The following is a 27,949-nucleotide window of genomic DNA, read 5'->3' as shown; positions in this document are numbered from 1 at the left end:
AAATTTGAATCTTTATCATACAGGAGATTCAATAAGTGTAATTGGCAGAAATAACAGCAACAACTTTGACCTGAACCGAAATTTCCCAGACCAGTTCTTTCAGATTACAGATCCTACCCAACCAGAAACTATTGCTGTAATGAGCTGGATGAAGGCCTACCCATTTGTACTGTCAGCAAATCTGCATGGAGGTAATAGCAACTTAATATTCAGTAATTAATTCTTGTTGAGAGCACTTGAAATCTTGGTGGAATTTTATCTGTTTATCATCTTAGGCTATTTTAAAACCAGTATTCAATAACTGCTTTTATGGCAGACAATAATAAAGGTCTTTTCTCATTATTTTTTAAGCCAATTTCTTGGCTGTTTTCTGCTCTCCTCTCCCAACTGTCCACTTCCCCTTGCTTCTGCTTCCTTCTCCCTCACTGTCTCCCTCTCCCTCCCTCTCCCTCCCTTAGTTCTTCAAATGTTTTATATTTATCCCTCACAAGTGTTTTATATTTATCCCTCTCACTGGGAATTTGGTAACATGCTCTTTGTCATTCATTAAAATTAAACACTAACAGATCCAAATGATTAGTCCTATTTCTCCCTTAAGTTTAATAAACTTTTATAATAGTTTAGATTTTGATGTTGTCTTATCTTTTACTTGCTGTATATTTAACTACAGCACAATGACCTCATTCTCATGCAGTGTCTGAACTTATAAAGCTCCAAATAACTCAGCAAGAATCGATCAGTTGACTAGGAAGAGAGATCAAGACTAAAAATCATCACAGTGTCCAACCTAGGGTTGTATAAATCAGAATGAAAGTGTCATTACCCAAGAGAACTGACAACATATGTCTACATGTAGACTTGTACATGAATGTTCATAGTAGCATTATTCGTAATAACCCAAAAGTATAAACAACCCAAACTTCTATCAACTGATGATTGGATAAGTAAAATGTGGTTTATCCATACCATTGACTATTATTCAGCCATGAAAAGGAATGAAGTACTGATACAACTACAACATAGAATGTTGAAAACATGCTAAGTGAAGTCAGTCACAAAAAGCCATATACTATATGTTTACCTTTTTACGAAATGTTCAGAATAGGCAAATCCAGAGATAGAGAATAGATCAGTGGTTGCTTCAGGCAGCAGTTGAGGGAGGGAATGGGGAGTGACTGCTCATGGATACAAGGTGATTTTTATTTTTTTTGAGGGATGATATGTTCTGTAATTAGGTAGTAGTGATAGATGTACAATCCTGTGAATATACTAAACAGCATTAATTATATACTTTAAATGGATGGATATACTTTAAATGAATGTGAATTGTATCTCAGTAAAGCTGTTAAAAAAAATGAGTGAAGGTATTAACACCAGGGGCAAAGGGGAAGAAATTTAGTGTCATATTTGTTGGAATATCTAAAGAAGTTACCACAGTTGAGGCATATAGATTAACCTGCTGTTCTAGAATGACAGTATACATTTATGGATATTTATATTTAAAAAGTAAGTTAAGATTCTCAAGAAACTGCTTTCAAAGCTTGCCAGTAAAGAAAAATACTTCTACAGTTGGTAATAATGAACAATTCTCAAAGACCCAAATAGGAATTACTAAGCTATAGCCTGGTTAAACAAATTTTTTAAACTATTTCATGTATTTTATACCATGTTTGATAAAAAATATTTTACTTTTTTATCTTGCACTTCAAAAAATATTCTTAGAATACATTTTTGTCATATTGGCCAAATCTGAAAACTTAATACGAGTCACATTCCAATGAAAATAATTTACAAATTTACACAAAGTAGCATCAAGACCTTGGCATGTTAAGGGATACATCTTTGATCACGAACACATGTTCCTTTCCATGACACATTTTGTTTTCTCATCTTAAAACCTTTAATGGGTTTTGAAATCTTGGCAAAGAAATTTATAAGTAGTTTTTTCTGTTTGTTTTTTGCTGCCAACTTAATTTAGAAAGATTTTGAAAGAATATAGAGTAAGAATATAAGGAATATATTATTCCTTTCTTGGTACATTTTGATACTAATTTTTTTATTGAGGTAAATTTCATGTAACATCAAATTAACCATGTTAAAGTGAACAATTCAGTGCTGTTTAGGGGATTCACAGTGTCTTGCAACCACCATCTCTATCTAGTTCCAAATATTTAACTCTTCCTGAAAGGAAACCCCATACCCATTAAGCAGTTGCTCCCTATACCTCTTCTCCCCTCAAGCCCTGGTAACCACCAATCTGTGTTCTGACTCTGTGGACTTGCCTATTTTTAATATTTCATAGAGTGAAATTACACAATATGGGACCTTTAGTGTCTGTCTTCTTTCACTTAGCATAATGTTTTCAAGGTTCGTTCATATTGCAGCATCTATTAATACCTAATTCCTTTAATGGCTGAATCATATTACATTGTATGTATATGCAGCAATTTGTTTATCCATTTTTATCTCATGGACATTTGTATCATTCCCACTTTTTACAATTATGTGTAATATTGCTATGAACATTGGCATACAATATCTATTTAAGCTTGTTTTCAATTCTTTTAGGTAATTCCATGTTTTATTTTTTGATGGAAATACTGTATGTGGTAATTCCATATTTAACTTTTTGAGGAACTGCCAAACTGTTTTCCACAATAGCTGAGCCATTTTTACGTTCCCACTAGCAGTGTATGAGGGTCTCAGTTTTAACACATTCTCACCAGCACTTGTTATTTATTGTTGTTGTTTTTTTCATTATAGCCATTTTAGTGAGTAAAAAATGGTATTTCATTGTAGTTTTGATTTGCACTTCCTGATGGCTAATGACGTTGAGCATCTTTTCGTGTGGTTTTTGGCCATTGATACCTTCTTTGGAGAAAAATCTGTTCAAGTCTTTTGCTCACTTGTAATTGTTTATTTCTGTTTGTCTTTGTGTTGAGTTGTGAGAGTTCTTTCTATAGTCTGGGTCCTAGACCCTTAGCAGATTGCAGATTTGCAAATATTTTCTCCCATTCTATAGGTTGTGTTTTAATTTTTTAATTTTTAATTTTGATCAAGTCAAATTTGTCTACTTTTCCTTTTGTTGCTCATGCTTTTTGTGTTGACATGTTATTTTTTTTTAATAAATTGTTTCTTAGAAGTATTATAAATCTTCTGTGACTTTTTTTTTTCGGCCTAGAAAATTAGCCATTTGAAAGACAGTATTTAGTAGAAGTTGATATTGACTTTGACTTCTTCCTGTTAGGTTTTTAGATGTGGGTCTTAAATCCAGGGTGAAATTAAAATTTTTTTTTCACGAAATTAAATTTGTATAAGAAGAGGTATTGAAGTACATTTGTTTTTGTAAGACTGTTTTAGGGAATAGACTGAACATGGTTCTTCATATTTGCTTCTTAAAGAAATTTTTTTAATATATGAATGTTTGCTGGTATTTGTCACCACAAGATTACTTCACTTGAATTCAAATTGAATATGTTCCTTCACATCCATGCCCATGAATGGCATGATCAAAAAAGACAAAAAAGAATGGCTTAGTAGAGGCAGATAAATGGACAGATGAACAAATGAAAACAATTTGACTAATAGGAAAATAAAGGATTTTATCCTATGGTGGGGGAGTCACCAGGCATATGTAGCTCAGGACTCTTGCCTGAGAAGCACCCTAACTGCTTTATGCCCCATGCGGAACATAAAGAGATTTGATAGCCTGTACATGTTTTAAAGCATCACTTCCTTTACGTCAGGGCATGGAAAATCTGATATAACTCAAATTGACTAATTTATACTATGAACATAAGAGAAATTTTAGCATTTTTTTCTGAGTATAGGTCAGGGCTAGCTCTGCTGTCGCTACACAAATCACTTAACTTCTCTGTTTTAGACTCCACATCTGCAAAATGAGGATGAATTAATTGGATTTAAAGGGTGTTTTCATTTTAAAATTCCATGACTTTATAAATGTCTGAACTTTACTGAAACTACCAAATTTTGTTCATTATTCTGATCCTAAATACTATAAAATTCTTTAAGTTAAGCTTGTATACTTCTGGTTTTCAGCTCTGATATGTAAATTACACCCATAAATTCAGGTAAATTCCCAAGATCTTTTCAGTTAAGGCAGCTTTTAAGTGTCACACATAGCTATTTAATATTTCATTTACTCACTCTGATTTTCCATTGAGGAAATCAGCAACTTTATTATTTCTATTGAGTAGATTAACCTTGGAAAATTGTGTTGGTTTCCTGTTTCTGACAGTATTACGAAAAGCTTACTTTATGTTAATGATCCATCTTGAAAGAGATAATATGATACATTTTCCTCTTTTCCCTTGTAGGTTCTTTGGTGGTTAACTACCCATTTGATGATGATGAACAAGGGTTTGCCACATATAGTAAATCACCAGATGATGCTGTGTTTCAACAAATAGCACTTTCCTATTCCAAGGTAGGCTTGTGCTTCAACATAAAATGCTATAGATTTAATTACTTCATTAAAAATAAAGCCTTAAAGTCCTACAAGACTCAGGTAAAGTACTTTCTTTTCAGCTAAACCTTCCATGATTCCTTTCAGGCAGCCTTACCGCTTCTTTCCTCTGGTCTCCACCTTACTTTTGAATATACTGCTTGTCTTTACCGATTAGTCTTTAAGCTCAGGGAATGTCTTTTCATCTACAGTTTTTTTTTGTTTGTTGTTTGTTTTTCCCCACGCAAGAGATTTTATTATTTGAATAAGAAAATGGCTGCCCCCAGAGAGAGGGAGCAGCCTTCATCTACAGTTTTTAGCACAACACCTGGGACATAATAAACATAATAAATAGAAAATAGCATGCTAGTTTATATCACTTGACAAGTACTTAAGTTATAAACTTAGTAAGTAGTCTAAGGCAGGGGTTGACAAACTACAACTCTGGGGCCAAATCCAGCCCACCAAAATTTATTTACAAAATGTTATTTATTTTGTAAATAGAATTTTACTGACACCCAACCATATCCTTCTATGTATCTCTAAGGCTGCTTCTTTCAACATTTGATAATAAGTCAGTGTAATTTACCATATGAACAGACTAAAGAAGAAAAATGCTACAGTCATCTCAGCAGATGCAGAGGGCATAGTTGATTAGTTACAGCTGATGCTTTTGAGCCCAGAGAGCCTAAAATTTTTACCATCTGACCCTTCATGGAAATAGCCAACCTCTGGTCTAAGCTATTTAAGAGCTTACAGTAACCAAAAGCAAGGGAGAGCAGATAGAAATTTCTGTATTTTCTAAACTTCCTATAATGAACACACATTATTTTTACAATCAGAAATGTTATATTTGTGTGTGTGCTTATGTGAAAATGTAGTTTAGAAACTGTTCTTTAGAAAACGTGTTAAAAGCTGGGGTTTGGGAATGAGACTTGTTTTTTTTTTTGGTCTTTTTACTGACTCAGTCGATGCCTTTATTGATTATAGATAATGAAGATTATTACTGCAACTTTATGCTCTCTAATTGTAAATCTGCCATTTCACTTTTTCCATGCCCTCATTTCTAAAAGTAGACCTTGTGAGATTATCCAGTTTCTAACAAGGGAGGACACCTATTATTTCACTTTAAAGAATAGTTGTCTTCTCTTTAGGCACACATTTTTAGAGGGATATATATGGAATAATAAGAGAATAATGAGATACACTCCAAATAATCAAAATAAAGATTAAGTGATCAGGTTTTGCACATATCCCCATCACATTCTGTGCCTGTTCTTATAGTTCGGCTTTTCACCCTCAGAGTGACTTCTAGTTCCTTAGCCTCTTTGTTTTCTCTGACCTTTAATCCTTTTGATTTGACTTAGTTTCTACCCAGACTAGACCCATGGATGTACCTTTAGCAATGTTTTCACTTTCTACTTTAGGCTCTTTTTTACTTTTCCTTATTAAGGTATCACTGATATACACTCTTATGAAGATTTCACATGAAAAACATTGTGGTTACTACATTCACCCATATTATCAAGTCCCCCCCAAACCCAATTGAAGTAACTGTCCATCAGTGTAATAAGATGCTATAGAGTCACTACTTGTCTTCTCCATGCTGTACTGCCTTCCCCGTGACCCCCACACATACCATTTACGCCAGTCATAATACCCCTCGATCCCCTTCTCCCTCCCTCCCCACCAGCCCTCCCACACTCCTCCCCTTTGGTAACCGCTAGTCCCTTCTTGGAGTCTGTGAGTCTGCTGCTATTTTGTTCCTTTAGTTTTGCTTCGTTGTTATACTCCACAAATAAGGAAATCATGTGGCACTTGTCTTTCTCCACCTGCCTTATTTCACTGAGCATAATATCCTCCAGCTCCATCCATGTTGTTGCAAATGGTAGAATTTGTTTCTTATGGCTGAATGGTATTCCATTGTGTATATGTACCCCCTCTTCTTTATCCATTCATCTACTGATGGACACTTAAGTTGCTTCCAAATCTTGGCTATTGGAAATAGTGCTGCAATAAACATAGGGGTGCGTATATCTTTTTGAATCTGAATAGTTGTATTCTTTGGGTAAATTCCAAGGAGTGGGATTCCCCAGTCAAATGGTATTTCTATTTTTAGTTTTTTGAGGAATCTCCATATTGCTTTCCACAGTGGTTGAACTAGCTTACATTCCTACCAGCAGTGTAGGATGGTTACCCTTTCTGCACATCCTCACCAGCATTTGTTGTTCTTAGTCTTTTCGATGCTGGCCATCCTTACTTGTTGGAGGTGATACCTCACTGTAGTTTTAATTTGCATTTCCCTGATGATTAGTGATGTGGAGCATCTTTTCATGTGTCTGTTGGCCATCTCAATTTCTTCTTTGGAGAATTATCTCTTCATATCCTCCACCCATTTTTTAATCAGGTTATTTGCTTTTTGAGTGTTGAGGAATGTGAATTCTTTATGTATTTTGGATGTTAACCCCTTGTCAGATATGTCATTTATGAATATATTCTCCCATACTGTAGGATGCCTTTTTGTTCTGTTGATGGTGTCATTTGCTGAACAGAAGCTTTTTAGTTTGATGTAGTCCCATGTGTTCATTTTTGCTTTTGTTCCCCTTGCTCGAGGAGATGCATTCAGGAAGAAGTTGCTCATGTTTATATTCAAGAGATGTTCGCCTTTGTTGTCTTCTAAGAGTTTTACGGTTTCATGACTTACATTCAGGTCTTTGATCCATTTCAAGTTTACTTTTGTGTATATGGTTAGACAATAATCCAGTTTCATTCTCTTGCATGTAGCTGTCCAGTTTTGCCAACACCAGTTGTTGAAGAGGCTGTTATTTCCCCATTGTATGTCCATGACTTCTTTTATCATATATTAATTGACTATATATGGTTGGGTTTATATCAGGGCTCTCTAGTCTGTTCCATTGCTCTATGGGTCTGTTCTCGTGCGAGTACCAAATTGTCTTGATTACTGTGGCTTTGTAGTAGAGCTTGAAGTTGGGGAGTGTAATCCCCCCAGTTTTATTCCTCCTTCTCAGGATTGCTTTGGCAATTCGGGATCTTTTGTGATTCCATATGAATTTTAGAATGATTTGCTCTAGTTCATTGAAGAATGCGGTTGGTATTTTGATAGGAATTGCATTGAATCTGTAGATCTCTTTAGGCAGGATGGCCATTTTAACAATATTAAATCTTCCTATCCATGAACAGGGGATGTGTTTCCATTTATTGGTATCTTCTTTTCTCATGAGTGTCTTGTAGTTTTCAGAGTATAGGTCTTTCACTTCCTTGGTTAGGTCTCTTCCTAGGTATTTTATTCTTTTTGACGCAATTGTGAATGGAATTGTTGTCCTGATTTCTCTTTCTGCTAGTTCATCATTAGTGTACAGGAATGCAACAAATTTCTGTGTATTAATTTTGTATCCTGCAACTTTGTTGATTTCAGATATTAGATCTAGTAGTTTTGAAGTGGATTCTTTAGGGTTTTTTATATACAATATCATGTCATCTGCAAACAATGACAGTTTTTATTCCTTACCAATCTGGATGCCCTTTTATTTCTTTGTGTTGTCTAATTGCTGTGGCGAGGACCTCCAGAACTATGTTGAATAAAAGTGGAGAGGGTGGGCATCTTGTCTTGTTCCTGATCTTAAAGGAATGGCTTTCAGCTTCTCACTGTTAAGTATGATATTGGTTGTGGGTTTGTCATATATGGCCTTTATTATGTTGAGGTACTTGCCCTGTATACCCATTTTGTTGAGAGTTTTATCATGAATGGATGTTGAATTTTGTCAAATGCTTTTTCAGCATCTATGGAGATGATTATGTGGTTTTTGTCCTTTTTGTTGATGTGGTAGATGATGTTGATGGATTTTCTAATATTGTACCATCCTTGCATCCCTGGAATAAATCCTACTTGATCATGGTGGATGATCTTTTTGATATATTTTTTGAATTCAGTTTGCTAATATTTTGTTGAGTGTTTTTGCATCTATGTTTATCAGGGATATTGGTCTACCTTAGGATCTTTTTATACCCTTTTGACATATCTGCCTTGCCAACATCAAATCCTCTGTAATTACCACCATCTCTCTTCTTCATTTCAGAAAAGTTATGGTGACTGACTGCATGTGTGTGTGTGTGTGTGTATATATATATATACTCTGAGTCCTCAGTTCTACTTCTCAATATTTCATGTTTTGCTACTTGACTCCTTGGCTCATTTCCTTTTATGGTGATTCCATGCCTTTATCCTTTACCTAAGCCTCCTAATCCAAGCTTTACCTTTTTTATTCTCAGTAGATCACTTTGCCTTGAACTGAAGTAGAATTTTGAGTAATCTGATGTGAGTTTGTTCAGATTCTGTCTTCTCAATTATGACTTATTTTTGTCTTACCCATATTTTCTTCCATTTCCTGCTCACACTGCATCCTTCCTTGCCTGGAATCTTGGGCTCATAAATGGGAAAGGTGATAATTAAAATCCTCAGTCTTCACTCTCAGCCTCCTTTCTCTTGGCTATGATCTATCATGCACCCAACCAACCTTTGCCCTGCCATAAGGCATCATAGTGAGGGAAAACAGACCAAGAACATCTGTGAAGACGTTCTTTGGTCCATCTTTTGCATTATTATCAGAGTAAACTTCCTAGAGCCGTGAATATATCATTTATTACCTCTTTGTTAGAGATCTTCACTAGCTTCTTCCTGCAATGAGAAAAAAGTTGAAATGTTAATAGCTACTGCCTAAAACTGTGGTGGCTAGAGTGGGATTTGTAGGTGATCCATTAAGATGTAGGAAGAATATGTTAGAAATTCTATTTATGTTTTTAAATTTATCCTTTAAATGTTTTATACTTTTATGCAGGTTTATAATATACATATTGTATTAGTAAAATAGTACAGTGATACATCTATATAATTTATAACTAGATGGGTAGATATTGATGGAAATGGAGATAGAGAGCTAAAGACTTAGATTTGTACAAGTCTTTAGTGGAAAAACCAGAAAGCAAAAGAGCATGTACACAATTATTACAGTAATCTAAAATAATACTTTTTATTTGATAGGAGAGCAGTGAGACATAAGTCTGTAACTGGTATGTTAAGCTTATGAAAGAGGGTTGTTTGTTTATTTTGAAGTTAAATGGTTAATTCTCAGTGGTGGGAAATGGAAATTGTTGCTTTTCTCTTCACACTTGTCTGTACTTCTTTTTTTTTTCCAAAAGGAAGAAATGAAGTTTTGACTATCTTCAAAGCTTCATTTCTTCAGGAAACTTCCCCTACCACTCTAGCCAGAAGTAATCTTTCTCTTCTCTAGAAACCAATAACATTCATGTGTGCCCCCATGGCAGTTTTTTTTTACTCTTCATTGAGCAAGCTATTGCATGTGCCTGATGCCAGACACGGCTCTCGATGCTGAGGATACGAAGAGGCAAACTGTTGCAAAGAGTAGTGTATTGTCTTCAGGGGAGGAAAAGGGGCAGCCGTTTAACAGGATAAGGTAAATTGTACAGAGTGCAGTCAAACCACAGAGGGGTCATGTTAGTCCCCCTAGAAGTCTGAAAGCTGCTTACTGCACATTATATGTGAATTACCTTTTCTAGTAAGCTTCTTGAAAATATAAAATGCAAATATAAATATGAATGATTTTTTTGTGTTTTTTTTTTTAGAGCAGGGTCGGGTTTTATATTACTTGTAATTGTGAGTAATAAAGTCCAATCTTTTTAAAGAGCATATTTGATTTTTATTTTAAAAATATAGAATAAGCTTATACAGTAAAAAAATTTAAAAAATCAAAACAGCACAAAAAACTATAAAGTGAGAAGTCTCACTGGTTCCCATCCATCCCATTCCCACCCCTACATACACCCTATTGCTGATCACTTTTATTATTTTTCCTTATCCTTCCAATGTTTTTTGATGCAGGTACAAATCAATGCAAATAAAGATTTTCTTTTCCTCCAGGAAAATACCCAGATGTTTCAAGGTAGACCTTGCAAGAATATGTACCCTAATGAATATTTTCCTCATGGAATAACAAATGGAGCTAACTGGTATAATGTCCCAGGTAAATATTCTTTTATATAAAAAAAGCTAAATTGTTGTGTTGTTCACCAAAAACTAATATAATACTACATTAACTCTATTTCAAAAAATATATTTTAAAAATATTCTTTTCTATCAAGGCCATATAATGATGGATTTTCCATCTCCCTGGATGATGATGCTTGTTAACTGATTTTTTAATTTTGGGAAAGAATCATTCTTTTAGAAGTATTGTTTAAATAGTTTAAAATATTCAAATAACCTTTTCAACTATTTTTACATTTGGTGCACTTAGAGTTTTGAGTAGAAAGAATGTAAGAAGAGGGTAAACTAAACTTGAATTCTTGAACATGAAAGTAGTATAGGTGTTTCGCTTGTACCACAAACATCAAAGAGCTCTCAAATGAACAGATTATCAGGTAGTTCTTCTTCAGTGACTGATTTTAATTTTTTATCCCTTAGGTGGTATGCAGGATTGGAACTATTTACAGACTAATTGCTTTGAAGTAACTATTGAACTAGGCTGTATGAAATACCCGTTTGAGAAAGATCTGCCAAAATTTTGGGAACAGAATCGAAGATCTCTAATTCAATTTATCAAACAGGTGACTGTTTGGTGAAGTATGAAATTTCCCCCAAGAACAAGAAGATTTTTGTGTGTACATGTGGTTTTCATGCAGTGATTTTATAGTGCACCCTTTTGAATTCTATCTTAACCTCTTCATGCTTTAGTACATTTATTTAGAAAATTCATGAGTGGAAATGAGTTTATTATTTGTGTGCATGGGGAAGACTTGAAAATAATTAAACAACATAGTGACATTTTGCTTTTAATGGTTAGTGGTCACTTTTTACCCTGTCTTTATAAAAGGCTAGCATAAATTGGATTCACGCCTAAGCATCTGTCAAGTGATGGAAAGATGGGCTATGGGGAAAATGCTTTTATTCTTTTTCTTTTTGCCAGTGATTTACTATGAAATGATTAATTTCCTTTTGTTTGGATATGCATGGTGGCCAATAAGCAAAAACTGTAAGAAATATACTAATAAGGGTTAATTATTAGGATAATACTTGATGCCAGCACTTTTCTGTTTTATTCTTTTTGTTGAGTGGAGTGGCATAAAGGCTGTGAGTTTACATACTAATTTGAAAAACACTTTATTCTGAGAAATTTTAAACATACAGAAAAATTATAAGACCAATATAATAAACCACTATTATTTTATCACCTAGATTTAACAATTTTCAACATTTTGCTGTATTTGTTTTATTTGTATATAAATCATACACACATGCACACACATACATTTTTGCTCAACTATTTCAATGTAAACTGCAGGTGTTATAGTATTTTATCCCTGAATATTTCAGAATGCATCTTCCAAAAATAAGGATATTCCCCTCTGTGCCATCTCCAAATGCCATTATCTCATCTAAGAAAATTAAGAGTAATTCCCTAATATTACCTACTACCTAATCCATATTTAAATTTCTCCCTTTTGTCCCAGAAAATGTCTTTTTAAATCTATATTTTAGAACCAGGATCTTGTCAAGACTCATGCATTGCATTTGATTATTACATCTCCTTCTCTTTAATTTAGAGTAGTCCTTCCATTTTTTAAAAATGACATTTCCCTTTTAAAGAGGCCAGGCCAGTTTTCTTGGAGAATATCCTATATTCTGAAATTGTCAGATGTGTTAAAATGTAAACAATGTTATTTATATTCCTCATGATAAAGACAAACCAAGCCCATGAAAAATAAGCCTTTCAGAAATTAAAATATTTTGATAAGTGGGCCTTTACATCTAGCTTTACCCTCAATTCCTAAATTCCTGTTTGTTCTACATGTTTACATTAGTAGCAATCTGATATTTTGGATATAAGCTCCCAAAATAATTAGATGATGATCTTTGCCATTGAAATCTGGGTGTCCCTGTACTTTATCCAGGTTCATCAGGGTGTTAAAGGATTTGTCCTAGATGCCACGGATGGCAGAGGTATATTAAATGCCACCATTAGTGTTGCTGAAATTAATCATCCAGTGACTACATACAAAACTGGAGATTACTGGCGTCTCCTGGTTCCAGGAACTTATAAAATCACAGCATCTGCTCGAGGGTAAGTGACTGAATACTTTGAAATTGAGTGCTTGGGGATAAGACAAACATGATTCCATTCTGTAAGATCATTGCCAGAAAGCCCTAGAGAGGCTAAGCAACCTTGAGTGTAATGCTGGGAAGCTGAGAGCTGGTAACATGCATTTTTACCCTTCTCTAGTCTCAAAGTAAGTCTCAAACTTCTCTAGTCTCAAACTCAAACTACAGATGTAAGGAATCTGTGAAATTGTGCTCTTAACACTCCTCTCTCATCACCTGTCCTTGTCCAGTGAGTGGTTTCCTTCACTATTGGTAACAATTCTGGAAAGTTCCTTTTAGTTGACAAAAAAGGCTCCAGTTCTGTTGCACACCTTTAGTCAGCTTACCAATAAATATCACCACTTTACATTTATACCCTTTTAATGCCCTTTCACAGATGCTCATTTTTAAATTATTGTACACTTGCCTTATTGCCTCAATGAAATTTTCTTCATTACTTCTAATTCTCTAAGAAAGGCCATTTTCATCATCTTTACAGGTGCTCTTTCCACAAAGACATATCTAGTTGAAGAAGGAAAAGGAGATTAAGACTTGTTTTCCCTTGGAAAAAACTTAATTTTCTTCATATTTCTCCTTCTTTACAACACCTTAGGATTGGAACCACCTTACTGTTCAATCTGAAACTTATTTTTGCCCTCTTGTAGTTTTATTTTTTATGTTTTGATTAATGTACATATTACCACAGGATATTTCCCCTCCCCCTAATAGCTTTCTTTTTTCTGAACAGTTAGTTTGAATAGCCATTGAAGTAAGGATAAGCACATGAAAACATTTATAGTTGTTTTTACTTAAAAAAAAAAGATTTCAAATATCTAGTGATTACACAAAAGGATGGGTTAGAATTTCACACTAATGAGTAGTGAGGTCTTTTCTGTTTTTCTTCCATTTTGGCATAGTATTGGAAAAACTAAAGCCACAAGTTGTCTGAAAAATAAGCAACAACAATGTGTTTGGTAGATAAAGTTCTAAACTAGTACCTCTCAAACTTTTCTAACCATTTACCCTGATAACCAAACCAGCAGGTGAATTCAGATTCCAGAGACATGGGGGTATCCATGGCAAGCACAAACTTTCTTTTGAAGTCATACATTTAATTTTAATAACTCATTCATATTTTATAATTTACCTATGTCTGTTCTTTGTTAATGTTTAAAACAAATATTAAATTATCAGAGTTAACAATTGGGCTCTTTTAGGAACATGCACCGCACTCACCTCAACGATTCACATATGCTCTGCATGCTTTATTTCCCCGGGGCTTGGGCACTGTAGCAGCAGAACTGTGGCTCTGATCAGGCTCTTTTATTACAGGTATAATCCAGTTACCAAGAATGTGACCGTAAAGAGTGAAGGTGCTATTCAGGTCAACTTCACACTTGTTCGGTCTTCAACAGATTCAAATAGTGAATCAAAGAAAGGAAAGGGGGATAGCTCCAACACTGATGAAGCCAGTGACCCAACTACTAAAGTGTTTGAAACTTTAATTAAAGACCTTTCAGCGGAGAATGGTTTGGAAGGCCTCATGTTACGCTCCTCCTCAAATCTGGCTCTTTATCGGTACCATTCGTACAAAGACTTATCAGAGTTTCTGAGAGGATTGGTGATGAACTACCCACATATTACGAATCTTACCAAGTAAGCATCACCTTCCTGCTTGCCTTTCTTTTTCCCTCCCTTCTTTCCTTCCTCCTCCTGTTCCTTTCTCCCTCCTTCTCTTCCTTCCTTCCTTCCTTTCACATTCAGCATAAGCCATGTTGAATTGTCCTTGTAATTTATTTGGGAGCTGAATGTATACAGAGTTGGAGTTGACTTATTTTGAAACAGGTATTTGCTTGGAGATGTTTCTCACAATGAATCGTGGAAACCTTTACGAAGAACACTGAGGGAGAATTACTTGTCTGTCTTAGTGCCATATAGAGCTTATAGACTTGAATATTTAAAAATAAACAAATTGCATATATTATCTTGCTATCCATTTACTAAGATTATTTAAGTTTTTTTTTTTATCTTCCAATTCAAGACACACTTTTTAGTTAAATATTGCCCCCTCAATATGCAACACCTGACAGTGGTGCGCCACAAGTCAGTTTTAGGTGGGCCACCAATGGGTGCATTGTTGTGTATGTTAAACACATTGTGAGAAAGCAAAATTTTTTCTAGTCTGTTAATCCTTCTCAATTTAATGCTCATATATTTTTTTTCTATCCGTGTCTTTTGAATCTCCTTTTATATCAGAGAAAGTAAAGGGCTTTAAGCCCAGAGCACTTGGGCAAGGAGAGCATTTTAAATTATTTTAACTGTGATACTATTATTGCATTTATAGTAAAATATAAAGTGTCATATTCATATAAATTAATTTAGATTTTAAAGTACATTTCTCTACATTTGTGTATATTTAAATTTTTCCATAACAAAATTTGAGTTAATTTAAAAGACATATGTTAACTAGATCGTAATGTAGATAATAGAGGATAGGGCCAACACTGTGAGGATGGTGTGGGAATTACTGAATTTGGAGGAATGCTGAACTAAATCATAATCTTTCCTGAATCTGATAACATCTCATTTCTATCTGCCTTTCTCTGGTCAAAGAAAACTAATTTTCATAATATTTTCGGAGACAATGTTTCATTCTTTCAAGACTTTTTAAGGGTTTTCATGTTTTCGTTTCTTTTGTCTTAAAAATCTGTAAGTCAGCATTAACATAATGCTTAATAACTTACTGACTTTTTGTTTCTGGTTTTTGAAAGTTTGGGACAGAGCTCTGAATATCGTCACATTTGGTCCCTTGAAATCTCCAATAAGCCCAATGTTTCTGAGCCTGAAGAACCAAAGATTCGTTTTGTTGCTGGTATCCATGGAAATGCTCCAGTTGGAACTGAACTGCTTTTGGCTCTGGCAGAATTTCTCTGCCTAAACTACAAAAAGAACCCAGCTGTTACCCAAGTAAGAGAATAGCCTGTTTTGACATGCTTTAAAAGGAAAAAGCTCAGTGAAACATTGATATTAAGGTCTGAATTTAAATCTCTTAAAGTTCTGTTAGATTTCACACATGGGCACGTTAATAGTGTCCCTCTGTTCTATTTCTTCATATATAATTAAGAGGCATAGAGGAAAAAATATTAAAGATTGGCATTCAATCCTTTACTCCTTTATTTAAGAGTCAAATTACCCTTCTATTCTTTACTCACAGTCCTATACATTCTAAGTTGAGGGACTTCCATTCCTAGTTATTTATAACTAGGACCCTATGTTGAAAAGTGAGGTGGAAGACAAATAGTTTTTCTTTTCATGTAATGAATACAAAATTATTGGACATCTTGGCTGCTAAGAGATGTTAGAAAAAGCAATATGGCATTGTCTACTTTAGACATCCATGTCTACAGAAAAGACTTTGATCTAGAGGCTTGGTCATGTATGATTAAGCAACCTAGTTCTGTGTTGTCTTATAAAAAGGAAGGAAAGAGCATTCATCCTTTGAGAACTCACTTGGCTCTATCTATATAGAACTTAGGAGGGGAAAGGAACTAATATTTGTGTAATACCTACTGTGTGCTAGAAACTTTTCCAAGTATTTTAAACATATCATAATTTAATCCTCAACCCTGTAATTATGTTATCTCCATCTTATAGATGTGAAAACTGAGGCAAAGATATTTGATAACTTACAGGAGGTCACACAGCTAGTTAAGTGGTAAAACTGGGATTTAAATAAACCCAAGTGTGTCTCATTCTAAGCCTATGCTGTTTTATTATACCTTACTGCCACCCCTAAAAGAAATTTGGGAAGAATTGATGTCATGATTAGGGTCAGAAGGGACCTATGGGATTAGGTGAGATGAACTTAAATCAGATTTGATCAAAAATTATTTTCTTCAGCAAAGCAAGTTCCATTGACATCTTAATGTGAGTTAAGAGTATCTCAAAAATATCTTTTGTTCTTTTTTTAAGATGGGAGAGTACCTAGGAGAGTGGTACATGTTAGAAACATCTGGGACGTTTTTAAAAATACCAACATTTGGGTTCCATCCACAGAGGCATAAATATTCCATTAGAACCTCTTTAGGTTATTCTAATATTTGGCCAGAGTTGCTACCTACTGATATTATGGTTATAAGAGAGGACTGTATGTCCTAGATAAAATAGGAATTTCCTACCAGGAATTTAAAAACTCTCACTTTATGAGAATTTGCCTCACTGGTATAATTGGGCTTGAGCTGTATCACTTTAGATTGCCATTTGTTCTGAGCTAAGGGTCAGAATTGTCTGGCAAGTTCAAGGAAATAGACACATTACCCAGAGACCTGCGATAAAGCTCAAATGTGTACTTCAGATAAAAAATCTCCCTCGGGAGACATTTAAGAACCAGTGAATTAAAAAGTTTCAAACATTTTCAATCTACAGACTATTTTAACAGAATAAATAAACCAGGGATCACTTATTCTGGTTCACTACTAGAAGTATGTAGATGAAGTATATCAGAAACTAGTTTATGCCACCCATGTAGGTATTGATGCTCATGGATCATCTGGAGGAAAAATTACTGTGGGTGAGATAAATATCCTACTTCATTAATCTTTTGACATGCTGATTTCAACTCTTCTGTCTTATTTCCAGACAGACATTGATATTTGTCAGCTTATGCATTCCAGATTTTAGTCTGGAAAATATAATCTCACTATTATTACTGATCTAAGCCAATGGTCAGCAAACTTTTTCTATAAAGGGATGTATATATATATTTTAGGCTTTGTAGGGGAGATGTTATGTCCTGCAACTACTCACCTCTGCCACTGCAGCCCAAAAACAGTCATATGAATGGGCAGGGCTGTGTGCCACTAAAACTTACAATAGCAAGCAGCAAGCTGGGTTTAGCCTGCATGCAGTGGTTTCTGACCCCTGTTATAAGTCGTCAGGAGGTCTCTGGGAACATTAGTTGTGCAGTAATTTTTTTGTTCCTTTTTAATTTGTGGATTGAGAGAGAATTTTTAATTTTTTTTATTTTGCCTTTTGAATCGGTGTTTTAAACAAACACACCCTTCTGTTTGACATATGGGAGGGTACCTTTGAGTCCACATAGAGCTAATAAACTTATTGATTTCTGTTTCTGTTTTAGTTGGTTGACAGGACTAGAATTGTGATTGTTCCTTCTCTAAATCCAGATGGGCGAGAGAGAGCTCAAGAGAAACACTGTACTTCAAAGACAGGACAAACAAATGCTCATGGCAAAGACCTGGATACTGACTTCACTAGTAAGACTAATTTTTAGGCCATGAAAGTACTTTGCAGATAATTTTATTTCTCTTTGCTGGGAGATTGGTTGATACCATTGTGTAGATGAGTAATGAGATACTTTCTAAGTATTGAATGTAAGTTATAAATGAATACAGATATCTACACAACTTAGTGAGTTTTTTGTTCTTTATCATTTGCAAAAGTAACTCAAGTTTTGTCTTACAAAATCAATAATAGTGGGGAGTTCCATCACTAGTCATACAAAGATGCATATTCTCTGTCTACCTTTCCATATATATGTGTGTGTAAGTACACATGCATATATACTACATGTGTACGTTGATTTGAAGGGGCCTGCTTCTTATTTAAAAAGAATCCTCAACTGTACATACTATTCTACAAATTTTTTCATTGAGTATATCATTGACATCTTTCAATTTCAGTACTTATAGGTCTCAACATTCTTATTAATGGCATCTTAATATGATATTAATATCTGACTATACTCTATTCAACCACTTTCCTATTGATGGACATTTAGTTTATAATTTTTTACTTTTGCAAACTGCTACAGAAAACACCCTGCTTTCTGAAAATCTTACTTTCTTTCAAAGGAGGTTATTTCTATCCCTTTTTGTTTCTAGTAAGAATTTTCTTAAACTTGTTTAGAGTCATTAACCTTTACACAGTATACTGAAGTTTGTAAAACTCAAAATAACCTACCTTCTAGAATATATTTTTCATGCCTAAGAGAGTGGCTTATGCAGTAATAAAGTATTTACCTACTGGTCTTGTGAGTTGACCTTGTCATTCTATTCAAGGAGAGAATATTTTCTTAGCTACTCATACTAAAGTTTTAAAACTTGTCACTTTATATTTGACTTTTTATTTTTTAGGTAATGCCTCCCAGCCTGAGACTAAAGCCATCATTGAAAACTTGATTCAGAAACAGGACTTCAGTCTGTCTGTTGCTTTAGATGGTGGTTCAGTACTAGTCACATACCCATATGACAAGCCAGTACAAACAGGTGTGCAGAATGTATATGCTCTACATATATGCTAGTTAAGCTTAAATAGGAAATTCCAGTTAGGTGATGACCTGTCTACGTTTTTTTTAAACAGTGAGCATTTGAGCATATTCCATGAACAAACAACCAACATAAGATTATACAGATATCAGCAGTTCAAAAAGCTACTTGGAGGAAAGAGGTCAGATCCAATGATGGCCTAGCTTTATTGGCTACAGCCATCTTGTCACATCCATTCAGTTTAGTCCACAAGCATTACTGAACACTTACTATGTCAATAGGCATTGGAAATACAAAAGAGAAGAAGACACAATGCCTGCCTCAAGAAACTCCTATATAACCAAATGTTAGCAATTCAGAAATTGCCCTCCCCTGCTTTAAACTTTGACGGAATGGTTATGCCTTAGATGTGTTAAGCAGTGCCTTGCTGAATCTCTCCAGGTCCATGGTATATAGAGTTAGTGTGCTTTCGATGCCATTTACAAGGAGTATTGTTATTAGGCCACAGTTGCCCCAAAATGTAGTTTAAACATCAAAACAAGTTTGTATGTTAGCATAGTAGCCTGTTCTGTAAACTGACCATCAGTACCTTTTCATATAAGGAAGATGTGTGTGTCTTCTTAGTCTGATTATCCTGGGCTAAACAGACCCATATGGTTAATTATAGTAACTCTTCAATCATCTCCAGTGGGGTATAATATTTGCTAGGAGAAAAGACTTTTGTACCTAAGTTGAACTTGGGAGAAAAACCTTTTGAATTTCTCCATTGCCTTCTGAATTTGTCCTTTTGTAGTGGAAAACAGAGAGACCCTGAAGCATTTGGCATCCCTTTATGCAAACAATCATCCATCGATGCACATGGGTCAGCCCAGTTGCTCAAATAAATCAGGTAGGTATTTTCCTACCTTTGTTATTGTTGTTGCTACTTTTGAGTGTGGGGATGAGGTTCTGCCTTACGATCTTGTTGATCTATGTCTCTCAATGCTTGTGTAGAGGAGAATATTCCGGGAGGAGTAATGCGTGGAGCAGAATGGCACAGTCACCTGGGCAGCATGAAGGTATGCTTTATGGAATACAGTGAGAATGGAATTATAAATATTGGTCATTGAGTGAAAAAACAGGACCTAGATTAGGGTAGTGGCAATAGGAATGCAGTCAAGGGATGAAGTTGCAGAGGTGGAATTGACAGGATTTGACAAATTATGGATGATAGCAGGAAATGGGTCAAAGACAAGAGATCTCATGTCTATGTGAGAAAATGAGTCAACATCATTAATTGAGTAAGGAAAAAGAACAGGTTTGGGGGAAAGGTGGTAAATTAGGTTTTGGAACCTGTCCACAACATCGGTTGCCATGACTGGATATTGCTATCTTGCAGGCAGTGGCTATCGCCACCAGCAAGCTTGAGCCTGCAGATTGAGGGTATCTGAGGGCAAGTGTTTGTGCTTCTCCCTCTCAAGCTCCAAGAAAAAACAGTGAAGTTCCAGACTTTAGAGGGAAACTGGTCCTCTACATGTACTTACTCACTTGTTCATTTATTCAGCAAACCCCAATAAGCTCTCCCTACCTGCCTGGCACTGTGGGAAGCACTGGAGACACAAAATGAATTAGATGTAGTCCCTGGTCTCAAGGGCTCTCTTAGGAGCAGCTATGTTGGTATTATAAATTACTGGTTATAATACCAAGTGATTTATTTGTATTTGCTGTAGAATGCTTTACAGATTATTTGTTTATATCACCCAGGTTTTCTTTTTATTCCATTCATTCCATGTGTTGCATTATAAAGCCTCATTCTAACTTTTGCGTACTCATTTTCTTGAATTTGTTTTTGAATTTCCTGTTCCAGGATTATAGTGTCACCTACGGCCACTGTCCAGAAATCACAGTATACACAAGCTGCTGCTACTTTCCTAGTGCAGCACAGCTCCCTTCCTTGTGGGCAGAAAATAAAAAATCTCTTCTTAGCATGTTGGTGGAGGTGAGTCTTTCCCTTATAACTACAAGCAAACTCCCAGGAATATGTTCAATGAAAACTTGTATCAAAACATTTTCTTACTCTTTTACCAAAAGTTTGTGTTTATCTTAAGTGTATATAGAGAGTTTTCTTCAATTCATATTGCCTGAGTAGGTGCCGTGAATCCACATATCTGGAATCTCCTGTAATTCAGGTAATTTAACCCCATGAGGTGTTACATAATCTTTCATTTGAATATCACACAGAGTCACTCAAGACATTGTACTGAGGTGGGAGGTAAATCATTCAGTGCATCAGAAGATTTGGGTTTTAACACTCTAGGCTTTGACACTGTCAGATCTCTCTTTCTCTGTACCTCCAACCTCAATGCTCTGACGCAGTGAATGAGTAACAGACAAGGTCTAAGTCAGTGGAGAAGGACGAATAAGCTGGTCTTATGGGGTTTTTGGTTGTTGTTTGTTGTTCAAGTTACTACTACCTCTATAATATCTGGCATTATGAAAACATATTTACATGAGAAACATTTTTCAGGTTCACAAGGGAGTTCATGGATTTGTTAAAGATAAGACTGGAAAACCAATATCTAAAGCAGTCATTGTACTCAATGAAGGAATAAAGGTACACACAAAAGAGGGAGGCTATTTCCATGTTCTCTTAGCCCCAGGCGTCCACATCATCAATGCCATCGCTGATGGCTACCAGCAACAACATTCACAGGTAAGAAACTCAAATTGAGTAGTATCAAGTAAACTCTTATTCTTTTTTTTTTAAGGTATCATTGATATATAATCTTATGAAGGTTTCACATGAGCAACATTGTAGTTACAATATCCACCCATATTATGAAGTCCCCCACCACACCCCACTGCATCACTGTCATCAGCACAGTAAGATGCTATTGATTCACTACTTGTCTTCTCTGTGCTATACTGCTTTCTCTGTGTAAACTCTTATTCTTAATAGTTCTACTTTATTTTGAAACTCCCATTAGAAAGTTTATGAGGAATAATAAAATAAACTAAGAAAAGTAAAAAAATAAAAATAAAAATAAAACCAAAAAGTTGATTATGATACCTTATTATCTTTCTATCCTTTAACAAAAGGGAACTTTTTATAGCATTTGTATACTTTAGGTGAGTGAATCATCTCCTTGCTTTGCTCTAAAGGCCTTAGGAATATAGGAGGGATACAACAATACCTTAAGTAAACATTTTCATAATTCTTGCACTTATTCTTCTAGGTCTTTGTGCATCATGATGCAGCTAGTTCTGTGGTAATAGTCTTCGACACAGATAACCGGATATTTGGTTTGCCAAGGGAGCTCGTGGTAACTGTATCAGGTAAAGAAATTTAAACTTTTAGTAGTTGAAGTTAAAAGCAGTCCTAACATTTCAGTTTGAGAGTGAATCTCCTCCATAATCTAAAGGTAACCACCTGAAGCTAACCACTTTTCTTCTAAAGTCTCTTTATGGAAACGTGATTTTCCTGAAATACTGTTCTCTCTTATGGTCTCATGGTTTGCCCCCTCACATTTTCCGGCCTGGAACTCAAATGTCACCTACACAAAGAGGCCTTCCCTGATCACCCTAGGTAAAATAGCACCCCATAATCTCCACCCCACTTTTTCTATTAAAGCATTTGTCACTACCTGACATTATAGTCTATACTTAATCATTTATTTGTCTGTATTCAACCTCTCCCTTTTAAACATAACCTCTGAGAGAGGAGGGAGTTTATCTGCATTCCCAGTGCCTAGAACTGGGTGGCACTTAGTGGGTCTTAATGTAAGAGTTGTTGACTGAATGAACGATTTGCTTTATATTAAGATCATAGGTTCCTTGTACTTTGACTTATATTAGTTCTGTTTTTCCAGGATCCTAAAAGGAGGAAATATTTGTTTTCTCCAGGCTTAATGTGCACCATAGCTTGAATCACTGAAAGGTTATAAAGAAAAAATATGTGGTAAAATGATAAATACTCTGTATTGTATCTTTTTGACACAAAGAACCTTGCTTCATTTCTAAATGCCATTTGGACTTGACACAAAATAACTTTCACTACAGGGTTTGTGGGGAGAGATCCTTAGTTATGGTAGAGTGGTATATGAGGAACATGGTCAAATCATAGAGCCTGTTGTGGAGTTATTAGCTTGAATCATGTAAAGTGAGAATAACTTAGTGGTTAGAAACACAGGGGCCAGGATTCAGCTATTGTATAAGTCTGACTCTGCCACCCATTTGCTATCATAAACTTGATCTTTATTATGATTTTATTTTTACTATTTTCTCTTCTTATTCTGATAACCTTTGTACAAATATTTTAAATAAGTGAGGGGTTTTGGATGAGATGAAAATTTATTGGAAAAGAAAAGTAGAAATCATTGACAAAAAGCAAGTTGCAAAACAGTTTGATTTCATTGTGGTAAAAAAAATATATATATATATCCACATGCATGAAAATATACACTAGGGTTATTAAAAATGATCTCTGGGTAATGGAAACATGGGGTCTTGGGTTTGGGTTTTTGGTATTTTTGGTTATCTTTATGTTTCTAATTTTGCATGTTATACACACACTACTTCTGTAATAATAAGCAGTTGTTTGTAAGTGCATAAAATAAAAATAAAGCAGATGAGGGGTATATTATAAAAAGGTACCATTATAAGCAGCTGCTTGCCTATATCCTTAGAGTAGAGCACTGCTCATGTGTAGTTTTGTTGGACAGGTGCCACCATGTCAGCGTTGATCCTAACAGCTTGCATTATCTGGTGCATCTGTTCAATCAAGTCTAACAGACACAAGGATGGCTTTCATCGGCTTAGGCAGCATCATGATGAGTATGAAGATGAAATTCGCATGATGTCAACTGGCTCCAAGAAGTCCCTCTTAAGCCATGAGTTCCAGGATGAAACGGACACTGAAGAGGAAACATTATATTCTAGCAAACATTGAAACACACACCTTGCATATCTCCCAGCCTAAGTAACAAGCAAAATTACAGTTCCTTTTGGGAGATACTACATTAAGAAGAGAGACTCTCTTGCTGCTTCAAAGAGCTTTGGGAAGTTAACTTGCTAAATTTGTATTCTTTGTGAATTTGGCTGGCAGTTTTGAACTTCCCCTCCTTAAAGTACTCTGACCTTTTTTTTTTTAAATCGGCTTTCTATTTATGTAGCAGAGATGGGACAGCCACTTTGTTTTTTTTTTTTAATTTAAGATGAGCTGTTCAGAGCTTATGTTATAACTACATAAAGCCAACTAGTGGATGTTGTATTTTGCACATCAGATGTTTACTAGTGGCTTTAGCTTTTTTCTTTATTTTAAATGGCCAAAAGAATCCAGAAACATTAAGGCAGGGACAGCAGTCAGAATCTGACATAAAGCTTTAAAAACTCAAGGTTTTCTCAACCTACTGAGGAGTACTTTTCTCTAGTTATTAAATAGCTGGAATTATTTGGGTTTGATGGAAGCTGATGATTTTTAAACATATGTAACATTAGGAAATAAATGGGCTTCTGCATTTGGCTATTTGTACCAAGGCTGGATCAGAACTGGTGCGCTGTGCTCCAAGCAGGATTTCACTACCTCTCTTGTAAGGTTTAGCAAACTTCTAAATATCCCCATTTTAAGGGAGAACTTGTTGAGTTTGTTGTAAAAAGTCTAAATGCCCATTTGAGTAGAACTGAGAGGAAGATCTAGCAAAAGCTAAAACTCATGTTGCCTATCTTTTAACTTGGTAAAAAACCCACAGGTGCTGCTGCTTTTATCTGTGAAGCACTATTTTATTCTAAGAATGCCCAGTTCTTTAATATTTCCTAAATTTGAACATTTTTCTATGTTATACATGCAATAGCTTTCAGATAACCTGGCAATCTACAAGGTCTGAGTTCTACTGAAAATGTCTGGAAGTATGGAAGAGACCTACTTGCACATTTTTAACCTACATTGAACATAAAATATCTGCAGTTCATGCTCCAGCCCAAATCTGCGCCCTGTAATAGCATTCTGGTATTGAAATAGCTTGGCCAGTCTTACAGAGGCCTTTACAGGTGATTGGGTTCTTTGTCCTAATTTTTCATTTGACAGTCTCTTTTTGATCAACCAATTTTGTTAAAAGTTCACTTGAAAGCATTTAAATATGGCTCCCTCTATTAAAAGAAATGTAAACTACAGACCGCCATGTGATATAACATTGCAGAAGTGTCATGTTCACTGCCACTCAGGTTATTGCAAAGGCCTGAAAGATGTGCATTTTATTGTGTCTGTCATATCATGCTATTTAATGGAAATGATGCTTTTTTGTAAGTATGAGTCTAGCCAATGATCTAATAGTTTAATATATCTTTGAATGTTTTAATGGCTAAATTGCTGCTGAACTTATACTAAATCAGGGGATCAAAAACTTGCTCTCATCTTTTCAAATGTATTCTATATCCATTAATGTATCCCAAAGCCTTCATGTGGAGTGGTTTACCACCCCCCTAGGTCATTCAACAAAATTTTATAAGGAATGCACCCAAAGTGGCTTTATAAAGAGATTTGGTTTAGCAGGAATAATGAAGTCATGATGCTTATTAATCAGTATCTGTGATAAATCTGGATGGTTCAAGGTTAAGCCATTCTGATATTAATTCTATTATTAACAACTCTTTGAGCCCTTGCTACCCCCCTCTCACCCTACCACATACACAGAACAGAGTTTGTGGGGTGCTAATAATACTTAATGAAATAGACATGATTTAATTTCTTTTAGTCACACTTCAGATTTTCTTCAAGAGGATGATGTGATGATACTGCTCTTTTCACCTTTATTTTAAAGAATGCAAAGCCAACAAAGGGCCTGTGAAGTGCTGCCCCTGCTTGGTACATTATTGGTAGAAATGAAACAAAGTTGATGTGACAGCCTTTTCTTTATTAGCATCACTCTTCACTAGAGGATGCCTTTTAAATTCATTTCTCCTTGAATTAAACATATCTTTAACTATACATCACAGTGGCTGGAGTCCATACCTTCTCAGCATGTGTAAAACTTTCTTAGAAATGAACATACAAGTAGTTGTTTTAGCAATTTTTCCTGAGAGAAAACTGAAATTCTGTTATAAATCTTGAATCTTTAATGAATTTCTAAATAATGCATTGCTCTGGAAAAGAAGGCCTTCTCCTCCTTTGTTACTCATTAACATGAATGTACAGGATCATGACTACTATGACTGCGTTCTCAGCCCTGCTTTGTCTTTTCTTTGTGGATCTAATCTAATATTAGACCACATTGATTGCCTAAGGCATTGAAGCCATATGGGATGGGGGATGATGCATTTCTTCAGTGTTTCTCCTGGAGATGTTCCATTTCCTTGGAGTCATGGAGGCAAGTATCACAGTATTAAGAAATTTGCCCAAATCTGAGTTGTGCCTTTCTTTACTCACAAGGTGTATTTTTTTTTGTCCTGGTGATCAGTTTGTAAGCCTTCTGCCCTCCCAGCTCCTTAATAAAAGCAAAGTGATTGAGTGGGTGATGTTCAGAGTGTCTGCCTGTGTAAATGTACTTGTACTGGCTATGCAGTTCAATAAGGTGAACTCAGTCTCAGAAGGAAAGACCCTTTGGTTTTGATGTGTTTTGCTGAACACTTGGCTAGTGATTGGGGTCCCATCCAGTTGAGGAATGCTTGCAATCCTCATTGCAGAGAATTTGCTTTGGGACTTTGTCATCCTTCAGAAGGGAAACAATGTATATTTGGTCCAGTGTGATTGATGTTAATCTTTGATAAATTTCACCTGAATGGATTTACTTAATTAATGAATATTGAACTTAAAACGAACTATGAGTTGACAGATAAACAAAAGATAGTGCTTATTTATGCCTGAGCCTATTGGGTTTCTGAGCTAACACCAGGTTACTAAGTAACCCCGACCATTTCCATTTATTCTCAGCAGTAAATAGTCTTATCTTCTTGTCACCAGAAATGCACGTGTGCCAGGTTTTACCCCTGCTGTATTAAAGGCTTCTTGGCTATGAATGCTGTAATGGTGCCCTATGTTATAGTTCTCTGGTGGAATTGTTTTTAACAGTTGCAACTTTATTGTTATTACAAAAAAATTCCACTGTGGTTGATGTTCAGTGACTTTCTATCTAGCAACGCTTTGATAACTTTGGGTTTATGATTTGTTTTAATTAAAGCAGATTTTTTTGAGGCTATTAGGGCCCTTGATTAACAGCAACTGAACTTGAATTTCTAGTTCATGAAGAAATATCTCCCAAGACCCATTTCCCCAATTTTTAGCAATATATATTACTCTTGACTTTCAGAATATTGTCCTAGTTGGTTTTGATTAGGCAGACTGTATTATGAAATTTGAAAATAGGCTACCATTTTAAGGCAATTGGACTCAAATTGTGTAAATATGTATGATTATGACTTACAGAAATGGCATAACATGAGTGTACTAGCTACATTCTATGGCCATGCTACAGATTTTCTGGAAGTATGACCTAATAGTATTTTGTTATGCTCATATTAAAAATCAACTTTCCACCCCTCCATGTTTTTGGAGTGACATTCCCCAGCTCCAGAACAATTCTTTTGCTATTTGTATGAGGTGCCCATCACTCATTCATCTCAAGTGCTTCAGTCTTTGGTTTATTTCATGCACTGTGCCTTCAAAATGAAATCTTTAAAAGGGACTTTAAATGAAGTTGAATAGTAGTTTTAAAAAGTCAATCTGTGTAATGTATGTGAAATTAACTGTAATGAGGTCCTTTCTGTTTTTTATATGTAAACGGATCTACTAATCCTGTATAAAAATTATTTTACGATGTTTGTCTTTCTTTGTGTTCTGTCTCATAACCTTTTTCAAAAACAATAGGCCAGAAAAAGTTGCTGTTCCAATTTGAAAGTTGTACTCTTAGTTTTTCCACATGTACTAGGAGAAAAAGAGTACCAGGCTAGGAACAGAGGGGTTCACTTGTGTTTCTGTTTTCATCAATTGGCTCAAAAGAAAGCTGTTTCTGAAATAATCACACCATCTGGTAGCCACAGTCCTTTCTGTTTGTGGCT

General features: G+C 35.3%; 1 protein-coding gene across 1 annotated transcript in view; it reads left to right on the top strand.

Moving 5' to 3' along the window:
• The window catches only part of CPD (carboxypeptidase D), a 63,998-nt gene extending 36,290 nt beyond the window's left edge, over window positions 1-27,708 (top strand). Inside the window, exons 7-21 of the mRNA XM_036906251.2 lie at window positions 24-191; window positions 4,338-4,447; window positions 10,422-10,524; window positions 10,965-11,107; window positions 12,452-12,621; window positions 13,971-14,294; window positions 15,410-15,605; window positions 17,776-17,911; window positions 18,791-18,922; window positions 19,716-19,811; window positions 19,916-19,980; window positions 20,769-20,900; window positions 21,429-21,614; window positions 22,138-22,237; window positions 23,623-27,708. Of these exons, the coding sequence (XP_036762146.2) occupies window positions 24-191; window positions 4,338-4,447; window positions 10,422-10,524; window positions 10,965-11,107; window positions 12,452-12,621; window positions 13,971-14,294; window positions 15,410-15,605; window positions 17,776-17,911; window positions 18,791-18,922; window positions 19,716-19,811; window positions 19,916-19,980; window positions 20,769-20,900; window positions 21,429-21,614; window positions 22,138-22,237; window positions 23,623-23,849 (2,288 nt within the window). The 3' untranslated portion in view covers window positions 23,850-27,708. The remainder of the gene's footprint in view (window positions 1-23; window positions 192-4,337; window positions 4,448-10,421; window positions 10,525-10,964; window positions 11,108-12,451; window positions 12,622-13,970; window positions 14,295-15,409; window positions 15,606-17,775; window positions 17,912-18,790; window positions 18,923-19,715; window positions 19,812-19,915; window positions 19,981-20,768; window positions 20,901-21,428; window positions 21,615-22,137; window positions 22,238-23,622) is intronic.
• Window positions 27,709-27,949: the final 241 nt, after the last annotated feature.

This window comes from Manis pentadactyla, chromosome 4 (assembly GCF_030020395.1).
Source record: "Manis pentadactyla isolate mManPen7 chromosome 4, mManPen7.hap1, whole genome shotgun sequence".
Taxonomy (NCBI): Eukaryota; Metazoa; Chordata; class Mammalia; order Pholidota; family Manidae; genus Manis; species Manis pentadactyla.
The sequence above is the reverse complement of the archived record's forward strand: the minus strand, read 5'-3'. Positions and strand labels throughout refer to the sequence as shown.